The sequence below is a fragment of the Oncorhynchus masou genome, chromosome 21, assembly GCF_036934945.1.
Source record: "Oncorhynchus masou masou isolate Uvic2021 chromosome 21, UVic_Omas_1.1, whole genome shotgun sequence".
In the NCBI taxonomy this organism is placed as follows: Eukaryota; Metazoa; Chordata; class Actinopteri; order Salmoniformes; family Salmonidae; genus Oncorhynchus; species Oncorhynchus masou.
In genome coordinates, this window is record NC_088232.1 from 50,779,900 (window position 1) to 50,799,313 (window position 19,414).

Genomic DNA, 19,414 nt, shown 5'->3' on the forward strand with positions numbered 1-19,414 from the left:
TGTTGTTAAGAAAAGGCTAAGCTTGAGAGCTAGCATATTTATTTCATTTGCGATTTTCATGAATAGTTAACGTTGCGTTATGGTAATGAGCTTGAGGCTGTATTCACGATCCCGGATGGGTACTATCGAGAGGTTAATATTAGACATGGTGCACAGTTTGAATTTTAAATAAGACATGGCCCAATAGTGCAAAATCCAAGTAATTTTTTATTCTACACAAACAGGACACCAACCAATTTGGATACTTAGTTTGAAACAAAATCTTGAGGAATTAACAAATCTTGCATTTTTTTTCTTCTTCCTATCAGACAATTTTTAGTTGATTTAACCATTCGAATATGCTCTTAAAAGTAAACAATGATATTTCCATTATAGAAAATCATTGTTTGGTACAAGTACATAGTCAGCAAAAACAATCTTCACTTCACATTCATTCATGGAGAAGATTTTCTACACAGCTCAACACCACTGAGAAATGGAAAGTTTACAAATACTTTGGAAAAAAAATAAGAAAGAGTGACAACATAAAAACATAACGATAGTTTTAAAAGTCGTTAATGGTAGCCACTTGTGTACAAAGCCATGTACCCAGGAAACACCAATGGAAGGCAACAACTAACGGAAGGGGGAAATTTTAATCTGAAGTTTGTCATGATTTAAAAATGCTGCGGCTTGCAAGAACTCTTTGCATAATAGAGCATATTGTATGGTTCACTGCTTCAGACGCACACTACTAGATTCCTCCACTATATAGACTAAGGTCATTTCACTGCAAGGTAGAATCAATAAAACCCTATTTAAATGCCATAAATTAAATTGTTACACTGAAATAGGAAATGTTAAAAGTATGATAAATACAGTTTAATTAGGTTGATACCAGACTACTTATTGTATCTAAAACACTGGAGGCAGAGAGCTAAGTCCACACCAGATGAATTATCATCTGTTGATGCTATTTCGGTGCCTGTTGCCCGTGACTAAAGCTGATATGGAGAATCATAAAGTGTTCCCTCGGCTGTTTCTCCTACAGGGACCGTTTTGGTCCAAGGTAGAGACTTTTCACTAAAGGGTTCTTAAAAACAGTTCTTTATTGAGTGAAAGGGTTCTACCTGGAACCAATACAGGGTTCTCCTACACAGGGACAGGCAAAGAACCCTTTTAGAAACCTTTCTAAGAGTGTATAATGGTATTTCGTGTAAGGCCTTTGGGTGAGTCGTGATCCAGTGCGTGTACTTCTCTTCAGATTTCAAGGTCTACTTGTACATGGCATTGAAGGCTCGACCAATGATGAGCCTGCGCACCTCACTGGTGCCTGCTCCGATCTCGTACAGCTTGGCGTCCCTCAGGAAACGGCCCATGGGGTAATCATTAATGTAGCCATTGCCACCTGTAGGTGAAAAAACGCAAAAATGACTTGTCATAAATGAAATGAAAATCAAGCCCTCCAATCCCTCCACCTCCACAGAGAGATTATAGTTAGGATTAACACAAGTGTAAAACAGTTGAGCATGCAATGTTAACATTAGCTACAAAGATCAACATGTTTCTATAAAGTGCATGGCTTGGTTCTTACCCAGGCACTGAATTCCATCCAGGGCAACTTGAGTGGCATTCTCAGCACAATAAAGAATGACCCCAGCACAGTCCTACAATAGGGGCGGCAGGGTAGCCTAGTGGTTAGAGCGTTGGACTAGTAACCGAAAGGTTGCAAGTTCGAATCCCCGAGCTGACAAGGTACACATCTGTCGTTCTGCCCCTGAGCAGGCAGTTAACCCACTGTTCCTAGGCCGTCATTGAAAATAAGAATTTGTTCTTAACTGACTTGCCTAGTAAGATAAAGGTAAAATAACACCAAGATAACTGTGCTATCCAATATTTTTTTCCTATCACATTACATTTGTCATCAACACTGTCAGCCAATATATTTGCTGTTACATTACATCTATGAATTTCACATTAATAAAATGGACTTTGTTGTTGTGGAGAATGCTCACCATGGAATTAGAGTGTCCCTTGTCACAGGCTCGTGCCACATTATACAGATACTGTCTACATGCACCCAGGCGCGTGTACATGTCAGCCATCTTAGCTTGCATCAACTGGTAGAAAGAGAAAAAAACAAAACATTAATTCCAAAAAAGGCAAACTAAGTGTTATACTTGAAAGCATTATTAATTCTCACATCAAATTTAGTCATTTTATAACCTTAAATGAAATGGTATATGCAAGAGAAATAGGTGGAGATCTGTTGTAAGTGGAATATGATTGACACAAGTGCCCTTCCTTATTTGACTGCCTGAGAATGTTTTGGTTGATTTCCCACCTGGAAATGTCCAATCTTCTGTCCGAAAGCTTCTCTAACGTGCAGGTAGGGAACGGAAAAGTCCATCACAGCTTGCATAATGCTGAAAGAGGGGAGCATTATCTTCATTGCAGAACAAACTCAACAAAAAAAAAGAAACATCCTCACTGTCAACTGCGTTTATTTTCAGCAAATGTAACATGTATAAATATTTGTATGAACATAAGATTCCACAACAGACATAAACTAAACAAGTTCCACAGACATGTGACTAACAGAAATTGAATAATGTGTCCCTGAACAAAGGGGGGGGGCTCCAAAAATCAAAAGTAACAGTCAGTATCTGGTGTGGCCACCAGCTGCATTAAGTAATACAGTGCATCTCCTCCTCAATGACTGCAACAGATTTGTCAGTTCTTGCTGTGAGATGTTACCCCAACTCTTCCATCAAGGCACCTGCAAGTCCCCAGGCATTTCTGGGGAAGGAGGGGGATGGCCCTAGCCCTCCAATCCCAGATGTGCTCAATGGGATTGAGATCCGGGCTCTTTGCTGGCTGTCGCAGAAGGTTGACATTCCTGTCTTGTAGGAAATCAGCCATACTGCTCGTTCTGTGCGTGGCGGCATTATCATGCTGGAGGGTCATGTCAGGATGAGCCTGCAGGAAGGGTACCACGAGGGAGGATGTCTTCCATGTAACGCACAGCGTTGAGAGTGCCTGTAATGACAAGCTCAGTCCGACGATGCTGTGACACACCGCCCAAGACCATGAAGGACCCTCTACCTCGATCCAGCTCCAGAGCACAGGCCTCTGTGTAACGCTCATTCCTTTGACAATAAACCTGAATCCGACCATCACCCTTGGTGAGACAAAACATTGACTCGTCAGTGAAGAGCACTTTTTGCCAGTCCTGTCTTGTCCAGCGACGGTGGGTTTGTGTCCATAGGAAACATTGTTGCCGGTGATGTCTGTTGAGGACCTGCCTTACAACAGGCCTACAAGCCCTCAGTCTAGCCTCTCTCAGCACTGATGGAGGGATTGTGCGTTCCTGGTTTAACTCAGGCAGTTGTTGTTGCCATCCTGTACCTGTCCCACAGGTGTGATGTTCGGATGTACCGATCCTGTGCAGGTGTTGCTGCACGTGGTCTGCCACTGCGAGGACAATGAGCTGCCTGTACGGTCTCCCTGTAGCGCTGTCTTAGGCGTCTCACAGTACGGACATTGCAATTCATTGCCCTAGCCACATCTGCAGTCCTCATGCCTCCTTGCAGCATGTCTAAGGCACGTTCACACAGATGAGCAGGGACCCCGGGCATCTCTCTTTGTGTTTTTCAGTCAGTAGAAATGCCTCTTTATTGTCCTAAGTTTTCATAACTGTGACCTTAATTGCCTACCGTCTTTAATGTGTTAGTGTCTTAATGACCGTTCCACAGGTGCATGTTCATTAATTGTTTATGGTTCATTGAACAAGCATGGGAAACAGCGTTTAAACCCTTTACAATGAAGATCTGTGAATGTCTTTGAACGACAGGGCCCTGAAAAAGGGTCACTTTTTTTGCTGAGTTTAGATAGACGTAGACAGAATAGGTGTGTTAGAATATGTATATTTACCCGATAGGTCCTGCTGCGAGCACAAGTCTCTCCAGGTCGAGTCCAGTCATCATCACATAGACTCCCTTGTTGAGAGGACCCAAGACATTCTCCACTGTAATCAAAAGACACCTTTGCAATTGAAAACGTAATTCATTATGATACAAAATATTACTGAATACACTCACAAATGTGCATACACGCTCAGGCACACACACCTGGAATCTTGCAGTCCTCAAAGATAAGTTCACAAGTGTTGGATCCCCTCATTCCCAGTTTATCCAGCTTCTGTGCTGTGCTAAACCCTGGCATACCCTGTAGGAATAAAAGTTGGACACAATTTACCAATATGTCCAGACTAGGGTTGCAAAATTCTAGTATCTTTCACAAAAAAACTCCCAGGTTTCCCAGAAATCCATAATCCTCCAAAAACACGATTACTGGGAAACCTGGGTAATGTCGGAAAAGTCCATGTAGAGGCCGAGACAGAAGCATTTCCATTATTGATCATAATAAAATAAAAAGTTAAGTATAAACGGGTCCAGAACAAAGGTCCCTCTAAGACAGGCGTGCAGTAGCCCAGACTGCCGTGCAGAACAAATATCAGCCCATGGAGAGAAGCCAGAGATTGGACTCAACTTTTTAGAGCAGTGGTCACCAACCGGTCTACCGTCCTCCAAGGCAATCCTAGTCGATAGCCAAACATTTCTGTAAAAACCCAACGATAAAGCCTTGTGTTCCTATTTTGTTTTATTTGTCTCAGGCTATTGCCAGTAGGTGCAGCCCATTTAGCTGCCCTGTGCAATGGGTAGGCAAACTTACCATTGTGAACCATTTCATGTGTCTGAAGGTACAAACGCTTCCTTCCCGGCGGGCCTGGAGAGCAAATCAAGTGCACTATAGGCTTACCGCTGGCGAATCGGATGGCTCATATTACTGTGTCTCCAGTAATTTAGCAGGCATAAAAGAAAGCAAAGTTGATACTGTGAGATTTACAAACATGACTAGAGAGAGACTGTATTCAACACTTATAAGGCATAAAATGCATATTCTTCCTATTTCCACAGGCGTTGTTATAATTCACGGCTTTGGTCTTTTAATAATCAAGGAATATTTTACTTTCTCTGTTCATAGGAGTAACATGAAATTGTAGGCAGAAATGATGTGGTGAGACTCGAGTTTCGCCATCAGCTGAAAGACAGTGTCTCTTTTTGGTCAGTGTCAGCGGAAGAAAGGGAGAGCGGAGGGATGTTGAGAGGCGGACCGTCAGTCTGCTGCCCTCTCCCTCAGGCCAGTAAAATAAACATGTAAAATTATGTTTACTGAGCTGGGCCTCAAGTAATACAACAACGGATCGATTACCAGTGTGATCGTATAGCCTACCTCATTTTGAAATAAAAAAATATTTATAAAAACATGTCCCGAACTATGCAGGGCAATTCAAGCAAAGCTCTCGCCTTGTTTTGAGCTCAAAGTGAGAGCTGCATGTAGCCACGTGTGCACATTTTGTTCATATCCTTTGCTAGTTAGTGAGTTATTAGCCCAGTTATAGATAATTTGTAGACAGCGATAGGGGAGTGATTGCTTCCTACAAGAGCTCAAAACATGTACATTCCTAGACATATTTGAAAAACGAGTCCGGTAAAGAGATTGTCTTAAAGGGGCAGTGTTGTATAGTTTGTATTCCCTCTGCCAATAGGCAGAGGGAGCATTAAATTTGTCTGTTTCTCTGTAAATGGTATAATGCATTTTATTTTGTAAAGTGGTTTGCCTAAACAACATTTCCAGTCACCTTGTCTGAAGGACAAGTGGATAAACAGGTTAATGCCAAGCCCTGCATGTTTAAAAAAAAAAAAAAAGTATTTTGGAATGTAGGCCTACATTGAACACCAAACATTGGCTGCTACTGTAGGCTGAATGATCGAACAGCTATTTCCATGTTAAAGGATGCATTTTCTCCATTGTTTTAGATTGTAGGCCACTCTGGTAGGCCTACATTATGATCAAATACACAGTAGCATACTTGGCCACTTAAAACTAACTTAAAGCAGGTACAAGCTTCAGAGTTCACAGTAAACACACGCTGGAAGTTGCAGACTTTTCAAAACGTTTAAGTTTGCACTCCGCAGACCTGAAATTTGCTCAAAGCCAAACAAAAAAAAAAACTAGAGGGAATAGACCCAGACCTGGTCAAACGTAAACAGGCCCAGACCCATAACTGGTCAAACGTAAACAGGCCCAGACCCATAACTGGTCAAACATAAACAGGCCCAAACCCATAACTGGTGAAGCCGTTTTAAGCGGAATATGGAAGGCGTTTGGTTTCATTGCCTAAGATAAATACTTGCCTTCTCCACAATGAAAGCTGTGATACCCTTTTGGTGAGCCTCCGGGTCTGTCTTAGCGTACACAATGAGAACGTCTGCATCTGGCCCGTTGGTGATCCAGAACTTTCCACCGTTAAGAATGTAGTGGTCACCTTCAGCAAAATAAAAACCCAGAGAGGAGACGGACAGCAGTATGAGCAATGATGCCCATTTAAAAAAAAGGTAAGGAACTATCGCAGTGAACTTGTGCTACTACAGAAAGGGATTTTAAGGAGAGTATTCATTCCAGAGGGCTCACCTTCTTTCCTGGCCTTCAGTTTCATGGACACCACATCAGATCCGGCGTTGGGCTCACTCATTGCCAAGGCACCCACGTGCTCTCCTGTCATGAGCTGGGGAAATTATATTAGAACGATAAGATATACAGTGCATTCAAAAAGTATTCAGACCTAGACTTTTTCCCCACATTGTTACGTTACAGCCTTACTCTAAAATGTATTAAATACATTGTTTCTCAATCTACACACAATACTCCATAATGATTTCAAACGTATTCAAAAGAAATAGCATATTTAAATAAGCATTCAGACCCTTTGCTATGAGACTCAAAATTGAGCTCAGGAACCTCCCGTTTCCATTGATCATCCTTGAGATGTTTCTACAACTTGGAGTCCACTAGTAGTAAATTTAATTGATTGGACATGATTTGGAAAGTTGGAAAGACACACACCTGTCTATATAAGGTCCCACAGTTGACAGTGCATGTCAAAGCAAAAACCAGGCCATGAGGTCGAAAGAATTGTCTGTAGAGCTCCGAGACAAGATTGTGCCGAGGCACAGATCTGGGGAAGGGTACCACAAAAAAAAGCTGCAGCATTGAAGATCCCCAGAACACAGTGGCCTCCATTATTCTTAAATGGAGGAAGTTTGGAACCACCAAGACTCTTCCTAGAGCTGGTTGCCCGGCCAAACTGAGAAATCGGCAGAGAAGGGAGGTGACCAAGAACCCAATGGTCACTGACAGAGAGCCAGAGTTACGCTGTGGCGATGGGAGGACCTTCCCGAAGGACAACCATCTCTGCAGCACTCCACCGTTGAGGCCTTTATGGTAAAATGGCCAAATGGAAGCCACTCCTCAGTAAAAAGGTATATGACAGCCCGCTCAGAGTTTGCCAAAAGGCACCTAAAAACAAGATTGAACTATCTGCCAAGTGTCACTTCTGGAGGAAACCTGCCACCATCCCTACGGTGAAGCATGGTGGTGGCAGCGTCATGGTGTGGGGATGTTTTTCAGCAGCAGGGACAGGGAGACTGGTCAGGGTTGAGGGAAAGATGAACGGAGCGAAGTACAGAGAGATCCTTGATGAAAACCTGCTCCAGAGCGCTCAGGACCTCAGACTGGGGCAAAAGGTTCCCCTTCCAACAGGACAATGACCCTAGGCACAAAGCCAAGACAACCTAGGAGTGGCTTCGGGACTAGTCTGAATTTCCTTGAGTGGCCCAGCCTGAGCCCGGACTTGAACCCGATAGAACATCTCTGGAGAGACCTGAAAATAGCTGTGCAGCGACACTCACCATCCAACCTGACAGAGCTTGAGAGGATCTGCAGAGAAGAATTAGAGAAACTCCACAAATATAGGTGTGCCAAGCTTGTAGCGTCATACCCAAGTAGACTCAAGGCTGTGAATGCTGCCAAAGTGCTTCAACAAAGTACTGAGTAAAGGTTCTGAATACTCCAAGTAAAATGTGATCGTTACTTTTTTTGCTTTGTCATTATGGGGTATTGTGTTTAGATTGAGGGGGGAAAAAAATCCATTTTAGAATAAGGTTGTAACGCAGAAAATGCTAAGGGGTCTGAATAGTTTCCGAATGCACTGTAACATGGCTATTTCAATGTGAAACTGCCTGTATAGAGTAGACACAAACATTAGCTGGGAAAAGACAACGGTATACATTTCATATCAAATAAATAAAAAGAACACCTGGCTATTGCACTTTGAGGCTGCCTGTATACTTCAGAGTGCATTAAGCATGCATGGGGCTACAAATATCATCCACACCTTGGCCATGTACTTGTCCTTCTGCTTCGCGTTGCCATGGCGCACCATCTGATTGACGCAGAGGTTCGAATGGGCCCCGTAGCTGAGGGCGACAGCTGCCGACACTCGCGACATTTCCTCCATCACAATCACATGATCTAGGTAACCCAATCCTGAACCACCATAATCCACTGTGGGGGAGGGAGAGTTAACATAGTTATGATGCTACTTCTACATCAGATCCCCATCACGGCCATTGGTGAAACTACTGGTAAACTATTTTTATGCCGGGATAAATAGCATAGTGATACATCAACTGAAATCAGTATCCATCTCTTACATGGGGCAGTGATACCCAGAAGTCCCATATCACCCATGTCCCTCCAAAAGTCCTGCATGAAAAAAAAAACAACCCAGGAGGTTACCAGGTATAAGCCAGGGGCCTTACAAAGTTAATATTTTTAGTCCCAAAATACACACTCAATGTAGACCTACATGAAGAACATTAAGAGTTAACTCTATTGTAATACAATGTCCAGTATTTTTATGATTTAGGTAATGGATCCTAATGATGTCTTGTTATTCAAATGAGGTAAGACAGTAAGATAATAAAATGATTCAAGAGGAATACCACACACTACATCGTATTATGGTAACGTTGTCCTAGCTTACTAGTTCTTATTAGAATAGTAGAATTCATCATCTCACCCGCATCCCAACAAATTCATTACTCTTGTCAATCTCATCGGCAATGGGTGCCAGCTTCTCGGCTAGGAACCTCCGGATTGTCTGTCGGAGCTGGACAAAATAGGCAATGACAGCAAAAATATAAAGAAATATGTATCAATACAATAACTACCAGATAGTATCAACAGCCTGGTTCCTCTCTAGGTTTCTTCCTAGGGAGTTTTTCCTAGCCACCGTGCTTCTACCTACACCTGCATTGCTTGCTGTTTGGGGGTTTTAGGCTGGGTTTCTGTACAGCACGTTGAGATATCAGCTGATGTACGAAGGGCTATATAAAATACATTTGATTTGAACATATTTTGATATTGTTATGCAAAACGTAGTTTATTCCCCTTCAGAGCGAAGCAGCGTCACATGCATGCACGAACTTTCACCCAATCAAAAGCTGCACAAGAAACCCACCCCTCGTCCACATCAACTTTAGCTGTCCGCATGTAACCTTTGTCTAGGATCATACCAGTAGCTACCAGAGGTCTGAAAGCATCGTTTGCCCCGTGTATACATTTGCTCTGAACCGACTACTAGTGAGCTACAGCTGATAGCCTAACTGAGCTGAACGAGCGTCTCGATGTCCAGGCAATATAGGTAGTTAGTACAACTAAAAGCTATCTAAATAAGACTCTCGACACAACCCTTATGTCATAACAGTAGCAGTCCGTCATTTTGGCCTTTAACACTTGCTAGGCGTCCTTGACACCTTTCTGTTTTGTTCCTTCATTAAAAACAAAACAAACACAATACACTTTCAATTGAGCTTGTTGACTGTATAATGTCAGCTGTCTTTGGTCGTTAGCTGGCTAACGTTAGCTACTTCAGTTATGTAACGTTACTTGTATCTGCTCCTCCGTAAGCCCGTTGACGACATCATCCACGGGAAGACCGACAGCGCATCCTCGTCTTGAAATCTCAGTGATTCTTGCACCCAGGCGGAATGCACTCCTGACTGCAAACATTGTTCAATTGCGGTACTAGACTATCCTCCGAAACAGTCAAGATCAGCGAAAGGTCGAATAATTACGGAGAACGGGAATAGTGTCCGTCGTGCTACAACAATCCACAAAACGGTGATGTACTCATCATGTCTTGCAACGGAAACCGGTTAAGAACCGAACGGGGCGGGACCTACCTGAGTTTGTCCTATAGAAACTCGTGTTCTGTTGCCGTTTGGCGTAAACGGTTTCTGTTGCAAAATACTAATTGTTTTTCAACAATTGTTTTTAATTAATACACCCCATGTTTGGAAGGGAATTCCCTCTATTATGCGCGAAGGTTTTCTGTCAGCTGTTAATGGAATAACGGATGCGTTAGCGCCACCCTGTGTCCTGGAGCACATCATGACATGATGGGCGACTTGCAGCAGAGACTGTACTAATTATTTCAACACATGCATCGAAGATAAAAGTGAACAAATGTAAAAAATGTAAAATAATAATAATAATTAATTGTTATTTGATTTTCAAAGGTAACATCTCAAAGGGTAAATTATAAAACTGACAAAAAACGTTATTTTATTTTTAATTACACGGTCCGGTTTCTTATCAGTACAAAGACAAAGTGAGATTAAAGCATGTCTCTGGAGCCACCAGGACCGGGACTGTCTCTCATCATGGTTGCATAGACTGCTCTGTACACGCTCAGGACACCCATTGCAGAGGGGCGAAGATGAGGGTCTCTTCTCTTACACTCCCCGTTGATCTGAAAGAGGTGGAAGTGGACCACGTCACCTCCCGCTACCCTCCCCATCAGGAAACGTGTAACATCTGGAATCTTCCAAATGTCAGTTTTTTCATCGTACCCCGGCATAAGCTCATCGACAAATGGCTGGCCGTCACTATGGGGCCACAGCTGCTCTGGGGCCACAAATTCCCCTGTGAGCTCTCGGTGGCCGCATCTCACTAGCGAGCCTGCAGGGGCCCCGATCTCTGGCAGGGCATCCAGGTCATTGACCACCAGGTGGAAGTCGCTGGTCAGCAGGAACTGTGACAGGGTTTTCACCAGGTCATTGGAGTCACACATGACTCTGGTCCCGGCGGGGCTGGTGTGGAGGTAATGGAGAATGGAGACGTAGTCCAGTGCCAGCCGCAGGCGAGTCTGCCAGGTGTCCCGTACGCGGTGCCTCTCCTGGGCCAACACGGCATCCAGATTGAGCAGAGAGCCCAGCGGATGGTACTCTGTGACCAGGGTGTGGTCCTCTGAGCACAGGCCTACCAGCACCACCACATGGGGCCCTTGGAGGACCTGGAGCATGGAGAGCCCATGGAGGAAGTCCTCCTGGTACTCTGGAGAGGAGAGCTTGGACAGAGCTACTTTGTGACCCTTCCATTCGGACAGGAAAACCTATGGGAGGGGGAGGAGGGCACTGAATAAACACGTCAGGTTTTGTTATGTATTCAGGTTTGTTACGTCAAATGAAATTGGGCATACGTTTCGATTTTTTTTCTGTTGTTGTGTGGCTAACCTGCTTAACAGCTCCCTGGCCGATCATCTTCAACTTGCGCACCTCTGTGCGGACTTGTGGACACTCCAGCCAGGGCGAACAGTTCCTCATGTTGGCCATCCTAAAGTGACGGGGTGGACATGCCCCATGAGGAGTCAGGTGGGGGTCGCCGTCGCCACTCTGCTGCAGCGAGTCCAGGTACAAGTAGATCACCACATTGCCCAATAGCAGAGCACCAAGGCACACCAGGACCACTGGAACACCGCGTGAGGTAGTGCTGTTGCTTCTGCCCATGTTGCTGTCCTGAGCCTGCTCACAACAGGAAGAGAAGTAGGCAACTTTCAGAAACCAACAGACCTAAAAATTGGCTTAGCTACTGTAGCTATGACATTCAGTCTTAAATTACAAGCCAGCTCCCTCCCTGGCATTTAGGAGTTGCAGCAACCTAGCTCTGCAGTGGGCCATGATCTAGAATCCACAATGAGAACAGAAACTAACCTTGATACTTCCAGCACCCTCGGTCTTTGCATAGCTAACTAACTACATATGAAACCGACGTCAACGTGCGCTGCTAAAAGCCACTTTCAGACTGCCTAATACTGAGCTCGAACCAGTGGTTTTCTGCACCGCAACACACGTGACCTCCCTCCTGGACAACTCAATTCAAACGAACTGTGGAGTGAGTTTACGGCACGTTGACCTCCATTACACATACATACATAAATCATATTACACACACAAAGCATGCCCTATTCACAGCCTAAGGCGTGTTCAGATGAACGTGTTCACAACACAACAAGCAGTTACTAGCCAACCCAACACCCGGCTAAGCAGCTGCATGCTAGCTAGCATCACGACTCTCAGTTCCTTTACACATGAGCGATTGGACGAAAGTTTGGTCAAGAGCATCGACGATCGGTCTGAAGATTAACACGCATCGCTTGCAGTACGGTTTTGTACCTTGATCTTTCATATTATAGGATGAGTGTTACTCCACAGACAAAATCTACATTTGTTTACAACGCATGTTCCAGCCTCTGGTGTACATGCAGGTGTATTTTGCGTTTGTAACATTATTTGTATTTGATTTGAACATACCAGTAGAGGGATTTATGTTTCGAGAACGGTAGCTACCGCAATTGAGATTCGATTCTCGTTTAGATGGAGTTTTTGGCCTCCAGAACCAATTCGCCTTTAAACATAGTAAAGGTGTAACGTTAGGACCCGAGTGGGAACTACAGGTTAGCAGCTAGTAACTAACTTACCCCTTACTTTACATGATGAGTGAAGACGCTCCGACCTCGACTCTTATCTATTTAGGAATTGTTCTTTATCAACAGTATATTGTTGTCATTCATTTCTCCAACGTTGAACAATTACATCCGGGTAAAACTTCTACTTGAAGTTCAACTTCATAATAAAAGCCCCCTCGTAGCAAATCAAATCACACTTTGTCACATGCGCCGAATACAACAGATGTACACTTTTACCGTGAAATGCTTACTTACGAGCCTTTCCCCAACATTGCAGAAGTTAACAAGTAACACAATTGGCTAATAAAAGTAGAAAAATAATAACGCAATATAACAATAACAGGTATATATATTTATTTATTTAACCTTTCATTAACTAGGCAAGTCAGTTAAGAACAAATTCTTATTTACAATGACGGCTATACACGGAGTACCAGTACCAAGTTCAGTGAGTGTTCACTGTGCACAGTCAGTGTAAGAGGGTCAGAGCAAAAAAGCGTCCATGCAAATAGGCAGTTAGAGCGTTGGGTCAGTAACTGAAAGGTCGCTGGTTCAAATACCTGGGCCGACAAGGTGAAAAACATGTCAATTTGCCCTTGAGCAAGGCACTTAACCCTAAATTTGCTCTATGGCTGCTGTACTACTATGACTGATCCTGTAAAACAAGACATTTCACTTTACCGATAACATATTTTTTTGTCCGGGTAGCCATTTGATTAACTGTTCGGCAGTCTTATGGCTTGGGGGTAGCCACTTTAAACAATGCTACCTAATATAATGTTTACATACCCTACATTATTCATCTCATATGTATACGTATATACTGTACTCTATATCATCTACTGCATCCTTATGTAATACATGTATCACTAGCCACTTTAACTATGCCACTTTGTTTACATACTCATCTCATATGTATATACTGTACTCAATACCATCTACTGTATCTTGCCTATGCTGCTCTGCACCATCACTCATTCATATCTTTATGTACATATTCTTTATCCCCTTACACTGTGTATAAGAAATTAGTTTTGGAATTGTTAGTTAACATCTGCTAACCATGTGTATGTGACAAATAAAATGTGATTTGATTTGATTTGTTCCGGTGCTTTTTGGTCCCAGACATGTCTCTCAGGGACCGCTTGCCGTGCAGTAGCAGAGTGAACAGTCTATGGCTGGGGTCTTTGAAAGATTTTCGGGCCTTCCTCTTACACCAACTGGTATGGAGGTCGTGGATCGCAGGGAGCTCGGCCCCAGTGATGTACTGGACTGACCCAGTCCACTACAGCCCCTTCGATGTGAATGGGGGCATGCTCGCCCCTCCATTTCCTGTAGTCCAAGATCAGCTCCTTTGTCTTGCTGTCGTTGAGAGAGAGATTGTTCTCCTGGCACCACACTGCCAGGTCTCTGACCTCCTCTCTGTAGGCAGTCTCATTGTTGTCGGTGATTAGGCCTTGATTTAAAAAAATATATAATTTCACCTTTATTTAACCAGGTAGGCCAGTTGAGAACAAGTTCTCATTTACAACTGCGACCTGGCCAAGATAAAGCAAAGCAGTGCGACAAAAACAACAACACAACAAAACAACACCTCCCTCCCACCCGCTCCCCACCCACCCACAGAAATCTACATTCATTCTCACAGAGGGATCCACAAGCAAAACACTAAGGCCAAAAAATCGAACCAAAACAAACTGACATTCACAAACAAAAACAACACAAAACAAAACACCCACTATGCAGCACTTTGGTCAACCTACGGTTTCCAAATGCTGTCAAATATGTCTGCTTTATGTTCGATTTGATAATATATAGTCTAATAGGATGTAGTTAGATAGTTCATTCCTCAATTTTGTTATTGAGATTGGATTTGAGGCTTTCAGATTGATGGCTATACATCATTTTGCAGCTATTAGACCTAGATTACAAACCTTTTTCTGATGTTGATCACAAATATTTCAATTTCCCAACATAATCGTGGAAATTGATGGATATACTTTCCTAAACACAATGAAATAATAGCACATACAGTATCTCAAAATGGTGTCCACAAATGCTTTTTGCATCTTCAACAGAGATATGACATTTCTGGGTGCATTACATGCTTTCTGGCAGTAGTGTAGTTAGTAGTTAGTCCTATGAATTATCTTAATGTAGATCATAAAAGCTTTGAAACAAAGCCAACTAAAGGTAACCTAGACTAATATACATGCTAATTACAGTGCATTGGATGAAGCTAACTCTCCGGTAACCCCTCTCTCTCTCAGCTTTGTTTGACAGTACATTCTGTCACCACTATAGGCCATTTCAAGATGCATTGTGACAGTGCTGATATCAATCGTAGATATGTGTCGAATGGTGCATTGCCATAATCTGTTGTGACTAACACATACTGTATATTAAATAAATCAAAGGTTAAATGTTTTTTTTTTAATGTGTTTCCAATGTAGGTTTAGAGATTAATCTCTCTCTCTCTCTCTCTCTCTCTCTCTCTCTCTCTCTCATAAGGTTATCCAATTCTGGTGTTATATTTTCCATGTAGCTTGTAAACTGCTCTGCGTTCATATTTATTTTTTACAAAACCGGATGTGTTGCACTTTAGGTTGAGTATAGTGAGCAGAGCACAGCAGTTAAAACGTTTCAGAAATGTGGGTGTGGGTTTAAAAAGGGTCTCTTCCAGGGGAGTTACTGGTGCTCTTCCATGCCGTCCCTAGGAGGGGTGCGTCACTTGAGTGGGTTGAGTCACTGATGTGATCTTCCTGTCTGGGTTGGCGCCCCACCCTTGGGTTGTGCCGTGGCGGAGATCTTTGTGGGCTATACTCAGCCTTGTCTCAGGATAGTAAGTTGGTGGTTGAAGAGATCCCTCTAGTGGTGTGGGGACTGTGCTTTGACAAAGTGGGTGGGGTTAGTATTTATGCTGTAGTAGTTTATGTGTCGGGGTCTAGAGGCAGTTTGTTATATCTGGAGTACTTCTCCTGTCTTATCCGGTGTCCTGTGTGAATTTAAGTATGCTCTCTCTAATTCGCTCTTTCACTCTTTCTCTGTCTCGGAGGACCTGAGCCCTAGGACCATGCCTCAGGATTACCTGGCATGATGACTCCTTGCTGTCCCCCAGTCCACCTGGCCGTGCTGCTGCTCCAGTTTCAACTGTTCTGCCTGTGGCTATGGAACCCTGACCTGTTCACCGGACGTGCTACCTGTCCCAGTCCTGCTGTTTTCAACTCTCTAGAGACAGCAAGAGCGGTAGAGATACTCTTAATGATCGGCTATGAAAAGCCAACTGACATTTACTCCCGAGGTGCTGACTTGCTGCACCCTCGACAACTACTGTGATTATTATTATTTGACCATGCTGGTCTTTTATGAACATTTGAATCTCCACCCGCCCAGCCAGAAGAGGACTGGCCACCCCTCATAGCCTGGCTCCTCTCTAGGTTTCTTCCTAGGTTTTGGCCTTTCTAGGGAGTTTTTCCTCGCCACCGTGCTTCTACACCTGCATTGCTTGCTGTTTGGGGTTTTAGGCTGGGTTTCTGTACAGCACTTTGAGATATCAGCTAATGTAAGAAGGGCTATATAAATACATTTGATTTGATTTGAGTAACTTCAACGCTGAGTCATGGCACTCAATCTGCTTGATTTGGATTTTAGGCACATGTTGTGTGAATTCTACACCTTTGGATCTCAAGCCTAAACCTCCTGCACTCTGCTCATTATTGAAGATGGATTACTGCCATCTGCTGGGTCAAAATACTGTTGCTTCGTTACATTACCACTCTTACGTTTGTACTGTTAATCACAACCAGTCAAATTTAGTATCCATCAAAACAACATTCGCAATGCAAATTAAGGGCATTTAATTAATTTGGACATTTCCTCAGTACTTGAAGGGTGTCATTTCCAGTACTACTGCGTTGCCATCACTGATCGAGGTGGCTGGTAACCTAGTGGTTAGAGCATTGGGACAGTAACCAAACGGTTGCTGGATTGAAATCCCAGAGTTGAAAAGGTACAAATCTGTCTTTCTGCCCCTGAACAAGGCAGCTGACCCACTGTTCCCCGGTAGGCTGTCATTGTAAAATAAGAATTTGATCTTAACCGACTTGCCTAGTTAAATAAAATAAAAATGCCTGGTGAGTGTTGAGTCAATATCTTCTCTTTATCTATCTGCAGATCCAGAGACATCAGGCAGTAGGTCCTCTGTTATCCTGGTCCAAATTAATTGTGGTCTAAAATTCCCATGACATTCTGATTCATAATCTAGCTTCATTGTGGCCATGGAACCTTTGGGCCAGCATAGTTCCCACCAAAACGCGAATGACAAATACCATACGAGAGCTTTTAAACACAAGCTCTACTTTCCACATTGTACACTTTTGTAATTACTATATCATATGTGGAGCAGCCACAACATTTTTGGTACTGAAGTTGAAAATAGGTCTAAAAATACAACTGAGATTTACTACTAAAAATTACAATTTATATCACATTGGTACACGTTGTTGGAATTAGGACAGGGATTGGTGTGTTTTACTCTGAGCCAAAACCAACTGGAAAATGGCCTTTATGCTTCTGATTACACTGTGAAACGTCTAATCCCATAGAAGTGTCATCTATCAACGTTCAGTAAAAAACAAACACTTGAAGCCAAAGTAAACATTTAATTAAACCAATTTAATCAAAGAGTAGTTTAACAAGAGTTAGCAAAGTTTAGGAAGAGGGGGATAAAATCGTTGATGTTGTCTGGCAGCCTAGGATTGGTGACAACAGCAAAACAACTTTCCCCAAAGATGATGGATATACTGACAAGATGCATGTCTCTCCTTTCTTTGGATTTGTGATTACATCTCATTATTGTAATCCTTTTTTGAATATTCAATGAGGGTTGTTGACGTCAACTGCCTGTATTCAATGGGGAGAGATGCTATGCTACTAGCCTCATAACATGAATATGCATAGCCATCCAAAGACAACTCCGATATGAAGTGTTTTTTCTCATAGTTGCCAGGATGTCACGTCTCCTACTTATATCAGTAAACTCTTAAGCATTAAGCATCCTTTTATTCGATAAGATAAACCCCACGTAGCAAATAAGGCATTTGTTTCTTTGTAGTAGATGGAGCTTTCACCTGATGCTTCCTCGTCCTCTCTGCTTCCCCTGATGTTTCCTCGTCCTCTCTGCTTCCCCTGATGTTTCCTCGTCTTCTCTGCTTCCCCTGATGTTTCCTCATCCTCTCTGCTTCCCCTGATGTTTCCTCTTCCTTCTCTGTTTCCCCTGATGTTTCCTCGTCCTCTTTGCTTCCCCTGATGTTTCCTATTCCTCTCTGCTTCCCCTGATGTTTCCTCGTCCTCTCTGCTTCCCCTGATGTTTCCTCGTCCTCTCTGCTTCCCCTGATGTTTCCTCGTCCTCTCTGCTTCCCCTGATGTTTCCTCATCCTCTCTGCTTCCCCTGATGTTTCCTCATCCTCTCTGCTTCCCCTGATGTTTCCTCGTGCTCTCTGCCCTCCCTGATGTTTCCTCTTCCTCTCTGCTTCCCCTGATGTTTCCTCGTCCTCTCTGCTTCCCCTGATGTTTCCTCGTCCTCTCTGCTTCCCCTGATGTTTCCTCGTCCTCTCTGCTTCCCCTGATGTTTCCTCTTCCTCTCTGCTTCCCCTGATGTTTCCTCTTCCTCTCTGCTTCCCCTGATGTTTCCTCGTCCTCTCTGCTTCCCCTGATGTTTCCTCGTCCTCTCTGCTTCCCCTGATGTTTCCTCTTCCTCTCTGCTTCCCCTAATGTTATCCTGGAGAGAAAGAGAGAGCATGTGGCAGTGGAGGGATCATTCAAATTCTGTGAAAGGGACACAGTATTCTAACACACAGGTACAGTTGAAGTCAGAAGTTTACATAGACATTAGCCAAATACATTTAAACTCAGTTTTTCACAATTGCTGACATTTAATCCTGGTAAAAAAATGATCTTTATTTTAATAATGTGAAATGTCAGAATAATAGCAGAGAGAATGATTTATTTCAGGTTTTCTTTGTTTCATCACATTCCCAGTGGTTCAGAAGTTTACAAACACTCAATTAGTATTTGGTAGCATTGCCTTTAAATTGTTTACCTTGGGTCAAACGTTTTGGGTAGCCTTCCACAAGCTTGCCACAATAAGTTGGGTGAATTTTAGCCCATTCCTCCTGACAGAGCTGGTGTAACTGAGTCATGTTTGAAGGCCTCCTTGCTCGCAAACACTTTTTCAGTTCTGCCCACAAATTTTCTATGGGATTGAGGTCCGGGCTTTGCGACGGCCACTCCAATACCTTGACTTTGTTGTCCTTAAGCCATTTTGCCACAACTTGTAAGTATGCTTGGGGTCATTGTCTATTTGGAAGACCCATTTGCAACCAAGCTTTAACTTCCTGACTGATGTCTTGATGTTGCTTCAATATATCCACATAATTTCCCCTTCTCATGATGCCATCTATTTTGTGAAGTGCACCAGTCCCTCCTGCAACAAAGCACCCCCACAACATGATGCTGCCACCCCCGTGCTTCACGGTTGGGATGGTGTTCTCCGGCTTACAAGCCTCCCCCTTTTTCCTCCAAATGTAACAATGGTCATTATTGCTAAACAGTTCTATCTTTTGTGAACGTCTCGTTCCTCTTTTTAGCAGCAACCATCAAAACTCGCTTATAAAAAAAACCACATTTAACACTGTTATGGGAAATAATCAGCCTTAAGAG

General features: G+C 43.2%; 2 protein-coding genes across 3 annotated transcripts; both read right to left on the minus strand.

The window, feature by feature from the left end:
• Nucleotides 1-187: 187 nt before the first annotated feature.
• Nucleotides 188-10,235, minus strand: ivd (isovaleryl-CoA dehydrogenase). The gene is made up of 12 exons (XM_064928714.1): nucleotides 9,835-10,235; nucleotides 8,966-9,055; nucleotides 8,598-8,649; nucleotides 8,279-8,448; nucleotides 6,517-6,610; nucleotides 6,240-6,370; nucleotides 4,110-4,206; nucleotides 3,913-4,006; nucleotides 2,324-2,405; nucleotides 1,995-2,099; nucleotides 1,574-1,646; nucleotides 188-1,387 (listed from the first exon to the last, which is right to left on the minus strand). The coding sequence occupies exons 1-12, from the start codon at nucleotides 9,955-9,957 to the stop codon at nucleotides 1,254-1,256; spliced, it is 1,245 nt and encodes a 414-aa protein (XP_064784786.1). The 5' UTR covers nucleotides 9,958-10,235; the 3' UTR covers nucleotides 188-1,253.
• A 247-nt stretch (nucleotides 10,236-10,482) lies between these two features.
• On the minus strand, nucleotides 10,483-12,831 carry pomk (protein O-mannose kinase). Of its 2 annotated transcripts, none has more exons than XM_064928716.1 (3): nucleotides 12,714-12,831; nucleotides 11,463-11,750; nucleotides 10,483-11,341 (listed from the first exon to the last, which is right to left on the minus strand). In XM_064928716.1, exons 2-3 carry the CDS (start codon nucleotides 11,733-11,735, stop codon nucleotides 10,565-10,567), a joined length of 1,050 nt encoding a protein of 349 aa, XP_064784788.1. In that variant the 5' UTR covers nucleotides 11,736-11,750; nucleotides 12,714-12,831; the 3' UTR covers nucleotides 10,483-10,564. The 2 variants fall into 2 exon arrangements, with proteins under 2 accessions (XP_064784788.1, XP_064784787.1); XM_064928715.1 differs by having other exon boundaries at nucleotides 12,707-12,831.
• Nucleotides 12,832-19,414: the final 6,583 nt, after the last annotated feature.

Coding starts and splice junctions, on each gene's coding strand:
- pomk (XM_064928716.1), bottom strand. CDS start 11,735: ATGGGCAGAAGCAACAGCACTACCTCACGCGGTGTTCCAGTGGTCCTG. Junction 11,342..11,462: donor GCCAGGGAGCTGTTAAGCAG/GTTAGCCACACA, acceptor CCCCTCCCATAG/GTTTTCCTGTCCGAATGGAA.
- ivd (XM_064928714.1), bottom strand. CDS start 9,957: ATGTTTGCAGTCAGGAGTGCATTCCGCCTGGGTGCAAGAATCACTGAG. Junction 2,100..2,323: donor AGAAGATTGGACATTTCCAG/GTGGGAAATCAA, acceptor TCTTTCTACCAG/TTGATGCAAGCTAAGATGGC. Junction 1,388..1,573: donor GGATGGAATTCAGTGCCTGG/GTAAGAACCAAG, acceptor TTTCACCTACAG/GTGGCAATGGCTACATTAAT.